This window comes from Pseudonaja textilis, chromosome 2, assembly GCF_049901715.1.
Source record: "Pseudonaja textilis isolate UNSWEBS1 chromosome 2, rPseTex1.2, whole genome shotgun sequence".
NCBI lineage: Eukaryota > Metazoa > Chordata > Lepidosauria > Squamata > Elapidae > Pseudonaja > Pseudonaja textilis.
In genome coordinates, this window is record NC_141991.1 from 157,940,783 (window position 1) to 157,961,719 (window position 20,937).

Consider the following 20,937-nt stretch of genomic DNA (forward strand, 5'->3'; position numbering starts at 1 on the left):
TTACAAGTGTGTTCAGGTATTGCTAGCTGGTTTAGTTCAGTTAGAAGAATGTCTGGAATATTGGTATTGAATGCTGTACTAAAGTCAGAAAAAGACCCTTGCGTAGGTATTTGGAGATTCAAGGTGTTGTAGGATGTAGTGCAGAAGTTAGGGGAGAAAAAGTACTTCAGGAAGCAGTTCAAAGGAAGAGTTCTGAAGAATAAGTACCATCTTCAGGCTGATCTTGTCTCTTTATCACCATTTTGAACATGATCCTGTTTTCTTTGCAATATAAGAGTGCTGCCTTCTAGGATGTTTTTTCAACTTCCCACTCTAGCCCACAGCCCTGGTGTAATTTGGACATCTAAGTACTAATCCAGGCCCATCTTTTTCTTCCTTCCCAACCCTGACAAAGTCAAGCAGGGAAAAGGAGAACAAGTAGTCCATCTCTGGTTTGCTCTCTGTCCTTAAGTGCTTCTTATATTCAAAAGAATAAAAGTACAAAGAGTCAATGTTTTTGAGTTGCAACTTCAATGCTATATTTATTTAAAAAGGTAAACCGACGTGATATATAGCATTTCTGCACTAGGTGTTTACAGCATTATTCATATATTGCTGTGGTGATATAAAGCCTGTCTTTGATAATGATATATTGCCACAACAATGGCTGGAGTATGTTATAAATCACTAGTACAGTACTTGTCATATTTCAAATATAGAAGCATTGCACGTTAATATAAGTAAGTTTATTATTTATTAGTAATTCAGTTATATGGCGTTTACAAATAAGCCTTCTGTGAAGAGCAATAAAGATAATATTCAATAAACTACAGAAACTTCTACATGTTAATCACAATTAAAAGAATCTCTATGCCCTTTTCTTTTTGGAAGACTAACCAAGTATCTACATACTGAAATGAATACGTTTTTCCGAGGGATTTTCAATCTTTCATGTTTACTTCTCCTCCTTGCAAAATTATCTTGTGTACCTGCAAGGGGGAGGAATAAACCTGCTTCTAGATTTGTTATATCTACTGGTAGCATAAGAGAGTCTTTGGTAAATTTTGCACTTAGGACAATTTTAAAAATCATTTTTAAAAAATTCTTTACTCCTATTGTCATACACTGAGAGACTTTTATGACCCTCATAAACTTAGACAAATTTTCCTAGTAAGATTATTACCAGGATTTGACAAGAGACTTATGAGAAAGAGCATTGTGCTCTTCTTTCCTTCATTTAGTGGGAACATCCTGATAACCCAGGAGAATCAGTCATAACCTCGAATAGCACCCCAGATTGCATAGTGCCTCTTAGCAGCTTAGAGATTCAAGGTCAACATGAAGATGAGGTTAATAGTTTTTCTTTTAAACCTTTTTTCTATTATTGTGATGAGTGGAAACTAGGGCACCCATTAAATTTTATCAATGGATGCAGCCTCAGTGTTCATAGAATTACATAGGCTGAGGTGGGAAATCAGAGGTGGTATTCAGCAGGTTCTGACCAGTTCTGGAGAACCAGTAGCAGAACTTTTGAGTAGTTCGGAGAACCAGCAAATACCACCTCTGATTGTCCCAGCCCCCATCTATTCTCTGCTTCTCAAGTCCCAGCTGATTAGCTGGGTCTCCTTTTGTTGCCCCGCAAAGAAGAACGGAGCTGGAAAGCAGGTTAGTGGGCTGGGGAGGGAATGGGGATTTTGGAGTAAGCTTCCCCCAGGAGTGGGGAGGGAATGGAGATTTTACAGTATTTCCCTGCCATGCCCACCAAACCACGCCCACCACACCACACCCACCAAGCCATGCCCACAGAACTAGTAGTAAATTTTTTTGAATCTCACCACTGAGGGAAAGGCAGGAAACAATATTGCTAAGATTAGGTCCCTCTACTCTTCCAATAGACCTTGTTAAGGAAGAAAAAAAGCAAAATCATTCTTATACCTGTTATAGGAGTAAAGAAAAAAAAAGTGGGGGGGATTCTACTTCCTAACAGAGGTGGTATTCAGCAGGTTCTGACCAGTTCTGGAGAACTGGTAGCGGAAATTTTGAGTAGTTCAGAATACCATCTCTGATTGGCTCCACCCCCATCTATTCTCTGCCTTCTGAGTCCCAGCTGATTGGCTGGGTCTTCTTTTGTTGCCCTGCACAGGAGAACGGAGCTGGAAAGCAGGTTAGTGGAAAGCAGGTTAGTGGGGTGGGGAGAGAATAGGGACTTTACAGTATTCTTACCCCTGGAGAAGGGTGGGAATGGAGATTTTACAGTATCCTTCCCCTACCACACTCACCAAGCCACACCCAGAAAGCCACACCACGCCCACCAAGAACTGCTCACAGAACCGGTAATAAAATTTTTTGAATCCCACCACTGTTCCTGAGCCATTTTTTTTTTCTGAAGGAGGTTTCTCAGTTAAGACATGGTCCTCACTTAGCAAGAGGTAGAAAAGTAAACTTAAGCCTAACCCTGTTCTTGTTCAGTCACTAAGTCATGTCCAACTCTTTGTGACACCATGGACCATAGCATCCCAGCCCCCACTGCCCTCCACTGTCTCCCTGAGTCTTCCCAAACTCATGATGTTCGTCCATCATGTTCGAAGAGGACCTTGACATCTAGTAGGTATTGGGCTGTCCGCGGTGTGTCTGCAAGTGGCTGGTAAGGTCTATACGGGCATGGAATGTTGTGCCACATGTTGTGCAGACGTGTGGGCACCATTGCTGCAGCATTTGCAGTTCTGGCTTTGCGGAGTGCTCGCTTCTTTCGTGCTTTAGTTGTTCTTCTGTCTTCAAATGTCTGGCAGACAATATTGAACTGATTAAATGGCAGAATCTCTGGCAAATAATAGGAAATTAACAATGGCCACGGCTTATAAGGAAAACTTCTACAAGATGTTTTACAGGTGGCACCTCTCCCCAGCAAGGCTTGCCAAAATGTACAAAAATTTATCCCCAGAATGCTGGAAGTGCAAGGACTTACCAGGTATGTTCTACCACATGTGGTGGACGTGTAACTATGCAAAAAAAATACTGGAGATTGATACAGACTTGGATGGAATAAATGGTGGGAGAGCATATTCCATTTAAATCAGAATTATTTCTCTTGGGAATAATGATAGAAGGTTACATTGGAAAAATGAAACCATACCACCAGAAACAGAAATATTAAGGAAAATAATGGCTTGTGCAGAATTGCATAGGCTAACTTTAGAATTGAAAAATAAGGGGGAATCAGTTTAATATGAAATGTGGAATAAGTTTTATCAGTGATTACAAAAAAGAAGGGAAGGTCGGAACAAAAATAGCTAGGATAAATAAAACCAAAAATCAAATATTATATCAATAATATGAAAATTAATGGTTTAGCAATATCTTTGTATGAATGGTAAATGTAATGCCAAAATGGTAGCACTGTTGTATATTTACAGTTGTAAACATATATGTGTGTGTGTGTGTGTGTGTGTGTTTTCATAGATTTTCACGGGCACAGGTATGCAGGTCTTGGCATGTTCGGGTCTTTTTCCATGTAAGATTGAGAGCATCTTGGCAATGTTTCGAAAAGGTCCTACTCACCATCTTCAGGCTGGTGCTTTTGGCTTCATGCTTGTGCAAGCAAAGCATGATCAGAGCTGCCGTCTCCCTATATATACTGGTGGGGAGGTTGGCTGTGTTCTCATTTCTTGATTGGTGGATGGAGTTGATGTTTGCAGATTGGCTGGCTTTTTCATAAGAACATGTGTGGCTGAAGTATTTATTGGCTGTGTGTCTATCAGCCTCCTGTGTTGTAACCTCCTGTGTTGTTACACAGGCCCAGGAGCCCCAAAAATGCACACAGTCATGTGGTAACTCTACTTATGATCACAATGACTTATGACCAAAGTTCCTGCCTCAATTGTGGTCATGAGGCGAGGACTACCTGTAGATTTAAGTGTGCTGTAGTCAGCTTTTTTGCTCTTAATTTATGAAATTGGGATATTACTAAACTGAATAGTTCTTGAATTCTTGGGAGGAATATTTGGATTTTTTACTTTGCTAGATATCAGTAGCCCAGCTGAGCTGTTAAAGACTTGTGTGAGCAGAAAGTGGTTCAACAGTTCCATAGTTTAACAATATCTTTTAAAAACTCATTAACCCTTGTAAAGTTTCAGAAAGCTCATCCTTTGATAAAATATTTGTATGTAGTATGAATAATGAGGCTAACCTCTAATAAATAATTCTTTTCCTGGCCCACCATTGAAAGCTGTTTATTTTGGCTTTGCTTTTTCAAGGTCACTGGTAAAATTGAAGATTTGTATATATAGTATCAGCTGGCATGTTACTCACACAATTAGCAGTCAGTTACAGCTGCTTCACTTCAGAAATAGTGGATATACTTGTAGAACATTCAGAGTGGGAACATTTGAAAAGTATCCTGGGTTTTTATCATAAACAGCATGAATAGACTTAGACTGATTTAGTACTACTAAAGTTCTCTTTCTTCCTACTCATCTTCTTCTCACTCAAGATGGCTATGTATCAATCAGCATGCTAGTTATTTTAAGAATCACAGACTGGAGCTTTAATAAAGAAAGTTAATGTGACAGAAGTGTCATGAAGATCATTTATGAAAGCAGTTTAGTTAACTTGATCAAAGGTAGAAACTATAATGAACAGCTAAAGCATCCTGAACTTCACTCAGAAGAGATTCTCTGAAAAGAGCAACTGTATATCAGTAAGTGACACAGGGAAGGACCTCCATTGGACCTGTTCACCAAGACAATAAATGACAGCTCTAAAAGATGTTTCATTCCATTTACAGCTCCAATTCTGGTATATGGAAAAAGGAGGGATACTTAATTTACTTAACATTTCCTTGACTGACAAAGAGATTGTCAGAACGTTTGCAGCGTGACTACTATAATGAGACAACCCAGGAGCAAAACACAGCACACAGAGGCTTAGACATTTAACAGTGGTTTATATACAAGACATATACTGTAATATATATGGTAGGCAATCAAGCTTGCTGATAAGCAATCAATCTTCTTAACTCTACATGGAGAACTCTGCAATAGATATAGGACACAAGGAGAGAAAACGTACTCTCTAATGGCTGCCGTTATATAGATACCTCTTAAAGTGGTAAAGATTTCTGTGGACCCATCCTTAATCTAAAAAGGCAATACCAATGCTGATTCATTCTCATTGCATCAGCCTTGCAGCAACTGGTCAGCTCTTAAATCTCAATACCTTAACAGAGATCATCTATTTTTAATTGTTTTACTGGTTTAGCAAAAATCTGTCAACTTAGTCAGCTTAGTTAGTGCATTGATGAGATAACACTTAAAGCAGTATAATCTGTGGTAGGGGCAAGTTAGAACACTTTCTAAGGATGGTTGCAAAGATGATGCAAGGACTTAAAAGCATGTCCTTTAAGAATAGCTGATGGAACCTGAAATGTAAAAAGAAGACTGAGGGAAGACATAATGTCAGATACATAAAAGAATGTCATAGGGAAGATGATCAAGAACTAGTCCCCAATGCCTCAGAAACTAGGATCAGAAATAATGGATACAATATGCAGCTACTTAGATTTTGCTTAAATGTAAGGAAAACACTTTCTGACATTACTACTAACAATAATTGGTGATTCTTCATCTCTGGAAGTTTTTAAGAAGAGAGAGACAGTCAAGACAGTTATGTCAGGAGCTGGTTTGGTTAGCAGTTAAGGCATTAGAGTAGAAACCAGGGACCAGGAGTTCTAATCTCATTTTATGTATGAAGCCAGCTGGATGACCTTGGGCCAATGATTCACTCTCAGTTCTAGGAAGAATGTCATGGCAATCTACTGCAAAACCTTGCCAAGAAAAGTGTAGGGATTTGTTCAGGCAGTCATGAGGGGTTCAACAAGCCTCAAATTACAAGATGAATGACAAATACATTTAATAATAATAATAACACTAACTTGAAGACAGATAAAAATGTAATGCCACAAAGATGATTTGAATAATTTTCCTGCATGTTTCAAAGGGTTGAACTACATCAGGGCTGTCAAACATGTGGCCTGAGGGCTGGATTTGACACGCATTGGCCATGCCCATGCCCGGTTTTGAGAAGGGGGAAAAAGTCATGATACGTCATGTGATATTCCCATGACTACATGAGTTTGACACCCCTGGACTAGATGATCCTAATAGTCCCTTCTAACTGCAGAATATTATGATTCATTAGACTTGTTTATTGGTTCTGTTTTAATTATACAGGGAGCTGACGAACTGTGATTGTCTTATACTTCTCTTTCAGAAGTTGTTGTAGTTATCAAAAGCTCCAAAAGATAGAACCAAGTTGCATGAATTATTTACTATGGCTTAACTAAGCATTTTCCAGGTTTTTATATACATATTTTAAATATTTTTAGAGTAGTAGTTATGGATCAGGTAATTATAGCTGGAAATTTTTCTTTTTTTGGACTATAAGACAATTTCAACTAATTTTTAATTCCCCTACATGGAAAATGCTATAAGTGTAAGGACTAAAGTTTGATTTGGTAGTTAAATTCTTTGCAACAAGAATTTGTTTTTTTCAATTCAGATTTATTCCTGACATATTTTTTAGCATCCCACCCTTTAGTTGACTGGTCCATCAGAGAAGAAAAACTGAGATCATTATAACTTGGTACAGAATATCTGAGATATCAAAATAATTTAAATTTTCAGAACAAATCTTAATTTAACAGCTGCCTTTTTTACTCACTGCATTAAGATGTGCTATATTAATATTTGAGCCAAGAATATTACAAAATGAATTATTTCCTCATCTGTCAGGATGCCTTGTGGAATTCATCAAGGATTATTTTCATCTCCTCCTATAGTAAATTAGGTTTGGGGACTATTGACCTGTCTTAATGAAAATTGAAGGATATTCTGAATACAAAAGGAACTGGCATTCAACACATATTATTGCATGCTGATAATATATATCTGATTGATAATTATCAAAGTCGTACATAAAATTAGTTGATATAGTATGAGCATTTGATAAATTATCAAGTCAACTAGTTGAAATAAATCTCACATACTCTCTTATCTATGGAAATATGTAAAAAAAGGAGTCTCATATGTTGTTTAAATTTCAAACAATATTTTGAAATAATTCACCTGAAAAGTATTTATTTGGAAAAGTAAATATTTGTTTATATTACTATTATGCAAATGCAATCTCACTTACTTCTTTTTGTCAAACTGACTTAGTAACAATATCATAATCTGAAATAGCAACCTTTTTAAAAGTGCTCAAACCTTAATGGCTAATAATAATGAGAATGTCATCTGGTGAAGCTTTCCATCTTCAGTATGGACATGATCACAAAGTCAGTTATACTTAATCATATGTTGAATAGCATGAAAATTTCTGAGAGGAGTCCATTTACATATTGCATATTTTTTACATATCGTATATGCAAATTATTTCATATTGCATATCTTAAATGTTGCATATCTTTTTAAATACAGAAACATGAACAATGGATAGTCAGTTGCATTTTTGTCTCTGGGTTTAAATCAATTAATTAGTTTTACTCCTAGTAATCCTAGCATTGAAAGCATCAGTTATACTATGGAAGAAGTTGTAAACTCATTATGTAGCTAACTAATAGCATTGAAGAGTTTACTGTATGTCAGAATATGTGGCTTTTCTGCTTCTAGGAGGAAAAGTAAATGTTTCTTATAGTCAATCTATTGCAATATCATAGTATTAAGAATGAGGAGACCCACATTCACTTTGATTTACCAAAAACATGTAATCACTAATAGGGCGACATTACAAAATATATATATGGATCTGGTTGGCTCAAAATTCCTTCTTTATTCTACTGTTGGTCTTGACTGGGAGAAAGTAGGGATTCATTATTACTGTGTTAACTGCCCCTGCCCAAATTATATTAATTGCTGTTTAAGTGTTGACATGCACAACTGTTGGGCCCTGCCTAATGATGCAAGGAATAGGTATAATTTTCAAGGGGAATAGACTCTCAAGCCATCCTAGGAATTCTGGTAAATTTATCTTTTATCCTTCTCCTTTTATTCTAATAATAAAATGTCAAATACAATCTGTAAACTAATGGCATTAAAACCATACTTTTGGTATTGCTTTTCAATAGTATCTCTTTAAATGCAGTATCACACATCTCATTTTAAATTTCAGGAAGGAGCTGATCTCTTTTGATTAACTATTTTAATTTTTCTTCCAGAGACATCAAAGACAACTGACTGGAACTATGGTAGGTACATTTGAAAAATAATAGTTATAAAGAAAACATGTGTTTTTTTGTTAGTGTCATTTACCCTTCAGTTTTGTTTGAGGTGGTGATCTAATAATGGTTCTCTATAATAATTGCCAGCAGGTAAAGTCTCTCAAATGTTAACTGAGTTGGCATAGTCTGCTAAATCATGTTTGTTTCTCTGGTTTATTAAATGAACTACAATGGCCATTTTCATACAGAAACAAAAAACCATGTTATGAATGATGAGCGGGCTTCTGTTAAATTTCTGTTTCTCAGCTTCTTATTTTCTCTACTTCCCAAATGAAGAAATGGGATATTAATCCAATAATTAAATCAATAATAAGCTCTAAAAGCACTTGGTATCCTTGAATATTGCTTAAATTGATAGTTCAATAATTTCATAACCCTGTTTTTATAGGAAATAGCTATCTGATGCTAATTGCTTTTTGTGCTGATGAGTATAAATTGTTTAAAAAAATCTATATGGCCAGTCATTTAAGCAACTCTGGAAGTCCTCAACTATAGTTAAACAATTAGATGTAGAAATGAGCAAATTTCTATAATTTGAAATTTTATGTCTAAATCTCAATTCCCTACTCAGTAAAAGAATGCAAATTAATGTAATTAATGTAAATAACCTGTTTCAAGTTGCTTAATCTGTTAAGAAGACAATTAAGACATTTTCTTGCTTTCTTCTTATCTCCTTGTTTTTTGCTTATTCCTTTTTTCTTCCCAAATTATCCACTGGTATATTCAAACAGTCCATCTACATATTAGTACACTTGCAGCAGTGATTTTTAAGAGATTAACAGATTTGGAAGGGACCTTGTAGGTCATCTAGTCCAACCCTCCACCCAAGCAGGAAAGCCTACACCATTTCTGAAAGATGACTGTCCAGTCTCTTCTTGAAAGCTTCTAGGGATAAAATTCCCACAACTTCTGAAGGCAAGCTGTTCCATTGGCTGATTGCTCTCACTGTTAGAAAATTTCTTCTTATTTCCAGGTGAATCTCTTCTTGTTCAGTTTCCATCCATTATTCCTTGTCTGACCTTCAGGTGCTTTGGAAAATAGCTTGACCCCTTCCTCTCTGTGGCAACCCCTCAAATATTGGAACACTGCTATCATGTCTATCCTGTCTATCCTGATCCTTCTCTTCACTAGACTAGCCATGCCCAGTTCCTGCAACCGTTCATCTTATGTTTTAGTCTCCAATCCCCTAATCATCTTTGTTGCTCTTCTCTGCACTCTTTCTAGAGACTCAATATCTTTTTATAGCATGGTGACCAAAACTGGATGCAGTATTGTAGGTGTGGTCTTCCTAAGACTTTATAGACTGGTATTAGTACCTCACTCGATCTTGATTGTATTCCTTTCTGTTAATGCAATTTAGGATTGCATTGGCTTTTTTGGCTACCACCACTCACTGTTGGCTCGTATTTAATTGGTTGTCCACTAAGACTCTAAGATCCCACTCACAGTTACTGCTATTAAGCCTGATTTCACCCAGTATATATGTGTACTTTTGGTTTTTCTTGCCTAAGTGTAAGACCTTTCTTTACATTGAATTTCATTTTGTTAGATGGGGTCCGGTGTTCAAGTCTGTCAAGATTGATCTGTCCAGGTTATTGGCTATTCCTGCCAGCTGAGTATCATCTGAAAATTTGCTAAGTTCTCCTTCTATTCCCTTATCTAGGTCATTTATGAAGATATTGAAGAGTACTGGGCCTAAGACAGAACCTTGTGGCACCCCACTGCTTGCTTCCCTCCATGTAGATGTAATACCATTAAGGACTACTTGTTGATTTTTTTTGTCTAAGTGCTATGTAGAGAAGAAAAACAGAAAATAGATCACAAACTGTTCAAAGTTATAATGGCACTGAAAAAAGTGACCTATGACCAGTTTTCACACTTATGACTGTTGCAGTATCCTCATGGTCATGTGATCAAATTTGGGTGCTTGGCAACTGGCAGGAACTTATGAGAGTTGCACTGTACTAAAGCCATGTGATCACCATTTGTAACCTTGCCACCTGGCTTCCAACATGCAATGTCAATGGGATAAGTCAGATTTGCTTAACAACAGCTGGATTCACTTAACTTCAGTGATTTGCTCATCAACTGTGGCAAAAAGGTTACAATGGGGCATAACCCAACAACTGCTTTGCTTAACAATGGAAATGTTGGGCTCAATTGTGCTACTAAGTCAAGGATTAACTGTAATATATTTCCAGGTTCAGTTTAGGCTTTATTTCTCCAATTAAATGTTGGTCAAACACTGGTTGCTTCTTCTCTGATTGTAGGCGGACAACCACATTTAAAAGAGAAAGTAGCTTTGGGTAATGGGGAAATAAATTTCAGCACCTGGGCAAATACTTAAGGTATGTGCTGACCAGCTAGCCTCTGTTCTTACAGATATGTTCAATCTTTCACAGCGTCAGGCCTTGATTACATCATATTTTAAGACTGCTATCATTGTACCAGTCTCCCCCCAAAAATATAATTACATGCCTAAATAATTACTGTCCAGTTGCTCTCACTTCCATTATGATGAAGTGTTTTGAGTGATCGTTAAAGGACTACCGTATATTGTTTCATGCCTTCCCCCTACATTTGACACATTACAGTGTGCTTATCAGAAGAACCGCTCTATAGATGATGCACTTTCTTGCATGCTTCATCTTAGTTTGACACACTTGGAGAAGAATTCTCATGTGCAAATGCTGTTTGTTGACTTTGGTTTGGTGTTCAACACAATCATTCCTCAGCATTTGGTGAACAAACTGGGCCTATTAGGTTTTAATACTTCTTTATGTAACTGGATACTTGATTTCCTTATTGATGGGCCCCAGTTTGTGCAAGTTGGAAGGAAAGTTCCAATTCCATCTCCTTGAGTATAGGTTCCCCACACGGCTGTGAATTTGTTACTGTTCACCTTGATGACCCTAAATGCTGTGTCAGGTCTACTATGAATCATATTGTGAAGTATGCGAACCATACAGCAGTGGTGGGGCTTATCCAGGATGACAATGAAGATTCTTATAGGGAGGAGGTGAAGGCTTTGGTGGACTGGTACAATAAAAATAACCCAGTTTTGAATGTGAACAAAACAAAGGAGATCATGGTTGATTTTAAAAAGAGCGGCATAGTCATATTCCACTTTGTATCAAGGCTTTGTATCAGCTGTGGAAGTGGTCAGTAGTATTAAGTATCTTGGGGTACAGATAACTAACTGGTCTCTGAACTGGTTTCTCCACATGTCATCCTTAGGGAAGCATGCAAACCAGCATCTGCATTCCCTGTGTTGGATGAGGAGAACACATCTTTCTCTTTCTGTCCTTGCTACTTTTTACAGAGGAATGATTGAGAACATTTTAACAAGTGCATCAATTTATTTGGTGGTAGCAGTGCCTCAGATAGAAAGTCCATACAGAGAATAGTAAGGACAGCTGAGAAGATTGTAGGAAGCTTGCTTCCAATTATTCAGGATACTGTTTACAAATGCTATGTGCTTAGAGCTCAAAGTATTGTTAGAAACTCCAAACACCCACTTCACAGTCTGTAGCTCCCTCTGGGAGGAGATATTTATAGCAAGACTACAAGATTTTTTAACAGCTTTGTTCCTGATTGTAAATTTTCAGGATTCTTTTTTTTCACCATTCACATGTATACATTTGAAGTAGACTTTGATATTTCTCTGTGTCTTATATATGTGTGTATATACATAATGGTTATCTTTTGAAAGCTGAATTCAACGAAATTTCATTTTAATGTATGCTGATTAGTGTACATTTAAAGTGACAATAACATTTCTATTTTATTCTATTCTAATTTCACTGTAGGTTCAGGATTCATGTTTTGTGATGATTCAGACAGTTGTAATTTTCTTATTGGTTATGGATGAATAGTTACTTGATTTTTATATTAAAAATTTGCAGAGTTGTAGCTATATCTCATCGTTATTTTGAAAATGGCTGGTTATCTGCCAAATCTTTTTTTGTGTAAAACATTTCATTTACATTTCAGCAGGCAGAATTCTTTTAGCTATAAACATTGTTTCAGTGTTCCTAAATGCTTTGAATACTTGCTTTTCTTTTTTCCCCCTGCCTTCTTTTAGATTAGCAGGCGGCGGACTCCACTTGGACTACATAAGCACTGTGAGAAGTGTTTCAACAAATACTGCCAAGCTCCAGCAGAGCCTTCAGTCTCATGTGTGGTGATCAGTTGCCACTCTCACTGTGGTGCTGTTTTTCATATGTGCAAAGAGGATGATCATAAACTCCTGTGTCCCCTGGAACAAGTTTCATGCCTTAATTCTATTTATGGCTGCCCTTTTACAATGGCCCGTTTTAAAGTGGCAAAACATCTCCAAGTTTGCCCTGCCAGCATAGTTTCCTGTTCTATGGAATGGAACCGTTGGCCATGTACAGATTCTGAAGCCATTCTTCATGAGAACATTATGAAGCAACAGCCCAAGGAAGAGTGCCTGGATGTAGCCATAGCTCTGAGAGATCAGGCAGCTCTCTTTAAAGCACTCAAAATGGCTGAGCTTTTCCCAGAATGCAGAGGGGCTTGTACCCTGGAAGAAACAACAGATGATATTGACTACTTTGAAGAAAAAGCTGTTGGAGGAATTGCTGAACAGAGCACCACAAATGAAGCTGAGGCAGCTGTGCTCACCCAGCAGGAACTTGAAAATCTGGCGAAAACTAAAGAAGGGGTGGACTTGATTGGTTACAAAAGCTGGGAAACTATGTTTAGTAAAGAATTTAAAGCATGCCAGGAATCAGACCTGTCAACCAGAAATACAAAAAATGCATCTGAAAGTGGATCTCCATGTAAAGAACATGATTCTGGTAGCACTGTGGCAGAAAGCAGCGGTACAGAAGGCACTGAAAAAAACAAAATCCATCAAATCAATTTAGCAGCTGAAAAAACAGGGTTGGCTCCATGGCAAGATGGAGTGCTAGAGAGACTGAAGAATGAAGTTCCTGTTGGGGAGTATAACATGTACTTGGTGCACCATGGAAGGATGCTCATACATTTTGGTCAGATGCCTGCTTGCACTCCCAGAGAAAAAGACTTTGTATATGGAAACCTGGAAGCTCAGGAACTGAAAACTGAGACCACCTTCAGACCACCACTTAGTTACTGTGGCAAAAGAGCAAAGCTTGGGGATCCTGTGGCACATAAAAAGCCAGGTAAGAGCATATCCCTGGATACTTCAGAGTTGGACATAAGTGTTGAAGAACTTCCCAAATCAAACACAATAAAAACTACACTGTTGTGCGCTCTTGAGAAGGAACTAAAAGGTCATGAGATATCTAAAACAAAGTCCACTGATGCCTTATATGTGGATATCGGGACTCAAACATACAGCTTTGTTGCCCAACCTTTTTCTTCAAAAACTGTTCTAGCAGATATTTTGGATACAAAAGACCCACCAGACCTCCATCTACAGCTCCATAGTGAGAGTGTTACCCAAAGATACAACAAAAGCAGCTCTGCATTTACATTCTCTTGCAACCACTTTTTTAGGAGAGATGAATTTTCTTCACATTTCAAGAATGTTCATGCAGATATCCAGTCTTCCCTAGATGGGTGGTTCCAGCGTCGCTGCCCACTTGCCTATTTGGGATGCACTTTTGTTCAATATCCTTGGCATCCTTCTGAGCAAAAGACAAATGTTATCTACAATCAGCACCTCATGGCGTTTGCTGTTAAGCCAGAGATTGATCCTGTGCTCTCAGAAGCCAAGAAAAGTATAAGAAGTAGACAAAGGATTGAAAGGATTGCTCTAACTAGTCTTCCCTTGGAGATTCTGAAATACATTGCTGGATTTTTGGATAGTGTTAGCTTGTCTCAGCTGGCTCAGGTGTCAGTACAGATGAGGGATATCTGTGCTACTCTGCTCCATGAAAGAGGAATGGTTTTTCTGCTATGGAAAAAGAAAAGATATTCTCATGGAAGAACATCATGGAGAGTCTGTGGAAAGGTAAGCCCTGGGGGCACCAAAAGTACTATCAGCATTCCAAGTATTTGAGAGTTCCAGGTTTTCCCTAACCCCCCCAAACCCCCAAATCCAACCCTTGCACCCAATTGTCCATCACATTGTCTAATTCTCACTTTGTTCCAACTGGAAACTATTCCCAGTCACTCCCCTCCAGGTGCAGGGTAACATGTTCTTGACTTTCTGAGAAAGGAATGTTGTTGTGGCTAATCTTCCACCATTCCTTTGAAATCCCCCCTCCCAAATTCCCAGGGACTGAATGTGGCAGCCCAGAAGCCTCAAAGAAAAATGGCTTCCAAGCTGACAAGTACAGCAGAATTATCCAAATAGAAGGACAGGGGGATATTTATATTTGGCTTCTAAGTTATGCATATTTTAGCATTACAAAGTGCAGGTAGTCCTCAACTTACTCATTTAGTGACTGTCCAAAGTTACAATGGTACTGAAAAAAGTAACTTATGACTATTTTTCACATTTACAACATTTGCCTCATCTCCATCGTCATGTGTTCAAAATTCAGGCACTTGGCAATTAACTGATATTTATGACTTGCAATGTCCTGGGTCATGAGATCACCTTTCTGACAAGCAAAGTCAATGGGGAAGCCAGATATACTTAACAACCAGGTTACTAACTGAACAACTGCAGGGATTCACTTAACAACTTATGGCAAGAAAGATTGTAAAGTGGGGCAAAACTCACTTAAGAAATGTCTCACTGTTATGTATTGGTACTTTCCTTTTATGCCTTATAATATATTATTTATCTTTGGTCAATCCAATTATACCAACAATTCCAGCTGTCATAGTATAGTGAAGTGTCTTTGTTTTTTAGCGCCAAAGTCAATTTATCCATTTCTGCGCATCTTGAGATTTTTTCAATAATCATTTCTTCTGATGGAATTTGGTGTTGTTTCCAATGTTGAGCGAAGGCTAATCTGGCCGCTGTTAAAATGTGTATTGTTATGTATTTAGTTTTTTTGGAAATTTGCTTATCAAAAATCCCTAGTAGGAAGGACTCTGGTTTGTATTCGATCTGCTCTTTGGTGATTTCTTCCAACCAAGTTTTGATTTTCTTCCAATACTTTTGGGTTTCTGCACAGGACCACCACATATGGAAAAAGGTTCCTTCTTTTTCCTACACTTCCAGCAATGCGGACTCATGTTGGGGTGCATCTTCGCTAACCTCAAGGGGGAGATGCCATCTATAGAACATTTTATAAAGATTTTCCTTGTATGCTGCCGATTTGGTAATCTTATTGTTTCTGCCCCAAACTTTCTCCCATTCCGCTAATGTGATGCTGCGCCCTACATTCTTACTCCAAGCAATCATATTTCCTTTTACGATTTCTTCTTCTAGTTCTGTTTCTAATAAGTAGTTATAAAATTTTGTTATGTTTTTTTATTTGATCCTAATAAAATTTTATCTAACTGTTGTAGTTTGTTATTAATTCGAATTCTTTTTGTCTTGTTTATATCTGCTTTGAATCTGAAGATAAACCCATTGATCAATTTTATGTCCTTGCTCTTGAAGATCCAGCCTCGGTTTCAAATTTCCTTGTGGGTCTAATAAGTCTTTGTATTTAATCATTTTAGTAAGCTCCAAATTGTTTGGGTGAATCATTGCCTCCATTGTTGAAATCCATACTGGTACTTTTGTATAATGTTTTTTCCTTATTTTCCTCCAAATTGTTAATAGTGCGTCTCTAATTAAATGTCTATGGAAATATTTTTGACTGGTTTTCCCTACGTCCCATAGAAAGGCGATATAAGTTAAAAACAGGTGTGGTTTTATGACACAAGTTAAGGTGATGAAAACAAAAGAAGATCTTGCAAACTGTTAAATAAGAATAATTTTAATCCTGTAACCTCTTTCTTTCTTTTCTTAAAATTCTTTCCCTCTCTTCCTCTTCTCTTTTCTTTCTTTTCTTTCTTTCTTTCTTTTGCTTATTTGTGTATGTATTGTGACTGGTTTTAATTGTAAAAATTAATAAACTATATTTAAAAAAAAAAAAAAGAAATGTCTCACTTAGCAACAGAAATTTTGGGCTCAGTTGTAGTCATAAGTCAAGGACTACCTGTAATTTTAGTTAAACATGAACATACTACAGTTTAAACAATCCTGTGACAAGCAGAATTGCATGATTATAGAATTTGACTTAAACTTCTCAAATGAAAGGTCAGAGTTTCCAAATGACAAATTTCTAAATAATTGGCCAAACCATAGCCCCCAATTCCTCTTTGCCATATAACATTAGATTCCAAGCTCCATTTTTTTTATCTCAGTGACAAACAGTTATGTATTGCTTAACTGTGAGCACACTGCATGAAGCTGCGTTGTTCCCTTGCCTTTTAAAATTGCTTGCCTTTGTGAGGGACATGTGCGATTTAAAAATTTGATAAATGAAAATAGAAATTATGTAACTAACTGATAAAACATTGTGATAACAGCTCCATTGAGCTAAGTAGCAAAACCTGTTCAACCCTGATTTATCTTTAAAAGCTAAGTAGGATCTGATCAGGTTGTGCTTAAATGGGGGACCCCCAGGAAATACTAGTGATAAATAGCCTTGGAATATTAAAAAAAAACCAACCTCCCTTAAAGAAGTCAATGGCATAAGTCACTTACATAATGCTTTCAAAAAAACTAGGTAGACATATGCATGAATATAACAGCAGTTTACTGTCAAGTCTACCTCTTTAACAAGAGTTCCACTGAAGTTTAATCATATATTATTATAAATACTATGTTTGAACAAAGATTGTGAATCCATATCCTTTATGTTTTATGCCTATAAAACATAAATACCTTATGCCACCAGACTTGAAATTCTAGACCTAGAAAACCTTGAATTACACCGTCTTCGGTCTGATCTAAGTATGGCATATAAAATCATACATTGCAATGTCCTACCTGTCAATGAATACTTCAGCTTCAACCATAACAACGCAAGAGCACACAATAGATACCAACTCAAGGTTAACTGCACCAAACTTGATTGCAGGAAATACGACTTCAGCAACAGAGTGGTCAATGTCTGGAATACTCTACCTGACTCTGTGGTTTCTTCCCTAAACCCCAAAAACTTTAACCTTAGACTTTCTACTATTGACCTCACCCCTTTCCGAAGAGGCCTGTAGGGGGCATGCATAAGTGCACCAATGTGCCTACTGTCCCTGTCCTATTGTTTTTTTATCTTTCTTATATGTATCCATGTATTCATAACTATGTTTTTACTTATACCTATTATCTTGTAAGCAATCGACAAATCAAATCAAATAAAAATAAATAAAATAAATGAATAATCAAAATACATATAATTCATTTTAACTAGACAGGCATATAATCACCCTCTACGAGTACTGGTATCCAATCTCAAAAGCTGCCATTTTGCTAAGTACCCAAAATTTCTAAACTTTGCTTTATTATAAAGGTTATTTTTAATTTATTTGTTTTTTTATGTTACCTTATGTTCACTTAAATTTATAAGTGAGCTTATATCAGGTCACAGTAACATTTCATAATATGCATGACACAAACTTCACATTTGCTATGAAGTACTACAAATTGTTTTGTTGTGAATATTCTCATTTAATACTGTAAATAATGTAATGTTTAATTGGGTGTTAGAAATATACTATAAGGTGATACTATTTTATTCGTTCATTCTATTTTTTTCTTGAGAAAGGAATCATCCAAACATATAGAAAAAATTAAATGAATACAGATATTGATAAGAATGTAGGTTTTATTTCATTTTTTTCCTGCAGTATATGCAACTAAATTGTCCATGGTACAATCATAATGAGGATAGGCTGACTGATTGGTTTTACTAGGCTTATATGAATCTCAACCAACTCTTACTAAGTTACAACCCTATGTTTAGTCATAAAATATGGATTATAATCAATTACTTTGCACCCAGGAGTACATGAATAATTTAGCCTATTATCAGTTGTGGGCAAGGGACTAATGAAAATAAACCAGTAAAAGTATCACAAAATAATAGAACCAGCTTCAGAAGAAATAAGAGAACAACCAGCTTCAGAAGAAATAAGATGTTATTACCAAATATTTGTACACTTGTTTGTGGAGCACATCAAGTATAGAAAGAGGCTCACTGCTGTGTAGCATTTAACGGAATCAAGTCAACCAACACCCTAAAAAACACTCACTGCCAAAGATGTGCTTGCTAAAAGAGTAGGTTCCTGCAGGAGGTATAGAGGATCACAATGTTCTCATTGTGTTAATGGCAAAATGTCCAGAGGCTTCCCTGCACTGTATATGCAGGTATGAAACAAGTATGCACTGCATATTCCTTGCTGCTCAACTCTGATAGATGCAATAATGTGAAAAGTCTTTGCTACTCATTGTAATATAAAATTTGGACAAGGAATTTATCATAGATTTCATGTTTGCTGACAGGAATTATTTTTAATTGAAAGAGAGATTGAAAGAGAAGCCTACAACATTCTGTTTGATGTAAGAACTGCTGATCCTCATGGCTTAACCATTAATACCAACAAGACCAAAATATTCATAACTGAGGACTCTCAGGCCACTTTAATGGAGTTCAGATTGAGCAAGCTGAACAATTTCAATATCCTGGTTCATTTATCCAAAAACAGAAAGCAGTTGCTTCTGGTATAAACAATCCAATCAGCCAGGTTGCCTCAGCCTTTGGAGCACTGACATGATGCCTCTGGCAAATAAAACGGCATTAGCATTGCTAGAAAAAGCAATTCTATCAATCTTTAATATTTCCAATGCTATGTAAAATTTTAGCAATTTAAATGTATGACAAAATACAAAATGTGCCAAGTGTGATAGGCCCATAGAACCTCCAATCACGTAGTTATACTGTGGATCATTACTGGATGCAAGCTAAGTACTTTAAATTCAAATTCAAAATTCCTGCTCAAAGAATAAACAATGGATCAGCAACTTCATAGCAATTAGATTTTAAAAATATCCAGGTCATTTCTTCCAGGGCTCTCTGCAACTGGAAGTCTAACAAATTCTCAACAACCTTCTTTATAAAGGGCAAATGATGGCTTCATGGAAAAAGGGTAAATCACTACTTCCTTCGAGATGTCCCCCAGTCTAAAGTATTTTGCATCTCTCTAAACTAGATCTAAAATGTGACTTGACCATGAATGTCTGTGTTGTCACTGATTCTCTCCCAGACAGGAGCCAAGTTAAAGTTTCCCATAATCATGGGCTAGGAAAAAGAAAGCTGAAATTAAATCCAGACAAGATGGATTGGTGTTAGTCAGTAGAAGCTGTACATGGAGACTGAGTATTTTGTGTGATGTTATATTATCTCAGAAATAATAGATATGTAATATGGCAATGCACTTTGATTGTTATCTCTCACTGAACATAATTAGCAGCTGAGCGAAGAGCATCTTTATGTAATTATGACTATAGTACCAGCTACAAAAGTCCCTGAAAGAGTCAAGACTATGCTTTGGTTACATCTTCGGATTATTAGAGTGTACAATATGTAGGACTGTTTTTACATGTGTCAGAACTTACCACTGGTGTAAAATGAGGCAACTAGGCAGTTAACAATGCAAAGTTCAAGGATTTTATAATTGGAGGTCCATATTGATTATCAATTTTGTCACAGGTAGAACAGTGCATTACAGTTAATCCTGAAACATGAAATGACTTAGACATTGACAATTTGAGGGACAATATATCCTATTGCGAACCTGGCTAGGTGATAACATCTATAGGAAAGATCATAGAATCATAGGGCTGGAAGGGACCTTGGAGGTCTTTTTGTCTAATCTCCTGTCCAAGCAGGATACTTTATTCCATCTTAGACAAATGGCTTCTAATCTTTTCTTGAAAACCTTTAGTAATAGAACATCCATAGCTCTGGGAGGTAAGTCGTTCCGTTGGTTAATTCAATGGCCCCTCAGTGGGCACCTGGGACTGGTTCCATGGAGAGAGGTTTTCTGCAGACCAGAGGAGGGGTGGTTTCATGTGCTGCCTACATCCCGCAGATGGGGCTTTGCTTGTTTGCATGGACCAGTTTCTGGCATGCCGTGGATCGGTGTTGGTCCATAGACCGGGGAGACCTCTGGATTAATTGTTCTCACTGTCAGGAAATTTCTGTTTAGTTCTAAGTTGGATTTTATTTAGATCCTCCATGAATCCAAAGAATTATATATTTTGTATTTGAATCAGGGAAACAAGAACATTCAAATAAGAAGTATATTAACATCTGTACCCATACCACATCCATAGCTAAAGTTATCTAGAAATTTTACTATAATTTCCAACCATCTCAATTAAAGCATTTAACCAACAACTTGTTATATCAACTTCAGATGGTAACTACATAGATCAAAAATGGGCCTAGGAATCACATTAAAATAAAAAATATTTCCTCCTATAGAGAATATTTTATTTATCAACAGATACCACAGATAGCATAGTTTTCCTGACAAGCACAATAGTGAACATCTGGTGTTTGACTAAAAACATTCTGAAATACTCTTTAAAAAAGGTAGTAACATATGACTTAGAGGTTTAAAAAAAATCAATGCAGACTACAAAACTGTGGATGTCCTTGTTAACCAGTACTTGTCCAAGAGTTTTAAAGAAATCATATAAAATGCTTTTTCAACATCTAAAAAAAAAAATAGATGCTGGATTTTTAGTGTTTTGACCTAAAGCACATCATTAAATATTT

At 36.8% G+C, this 20,937-nt stretch overlaps 1 protein-coding gene across 1 annotated transcript in view; it reads left to right on the plus strand.

Moving 5' to 3' along the window:
• FBXO40 (F-box protein 40) overlaps positions 1 to 20,937 on the plus strand; it is a 33,290-nt gene that overhangs the window by 9,984 nt on the left and 2,369 nt on the right. Inside the window, exons 4-5 of the mRNA XM_026713350.2 lie at positions 8,192 to 8,221; positions 12,339 to 14,216. Of these exons, the coding sequence (XP_026569135.1) occupies positions 8,219 to 8,221; positions 12,339 to 14,216 (1,881 nt within the window). The 5' untranslated portion in view covers positions 8,192 to 8,218. The remainder of the gene's footprint in view (positions 1 to 8,191; positions 8,222 to 12,338; positions 14,217 to 20,937) is intronic.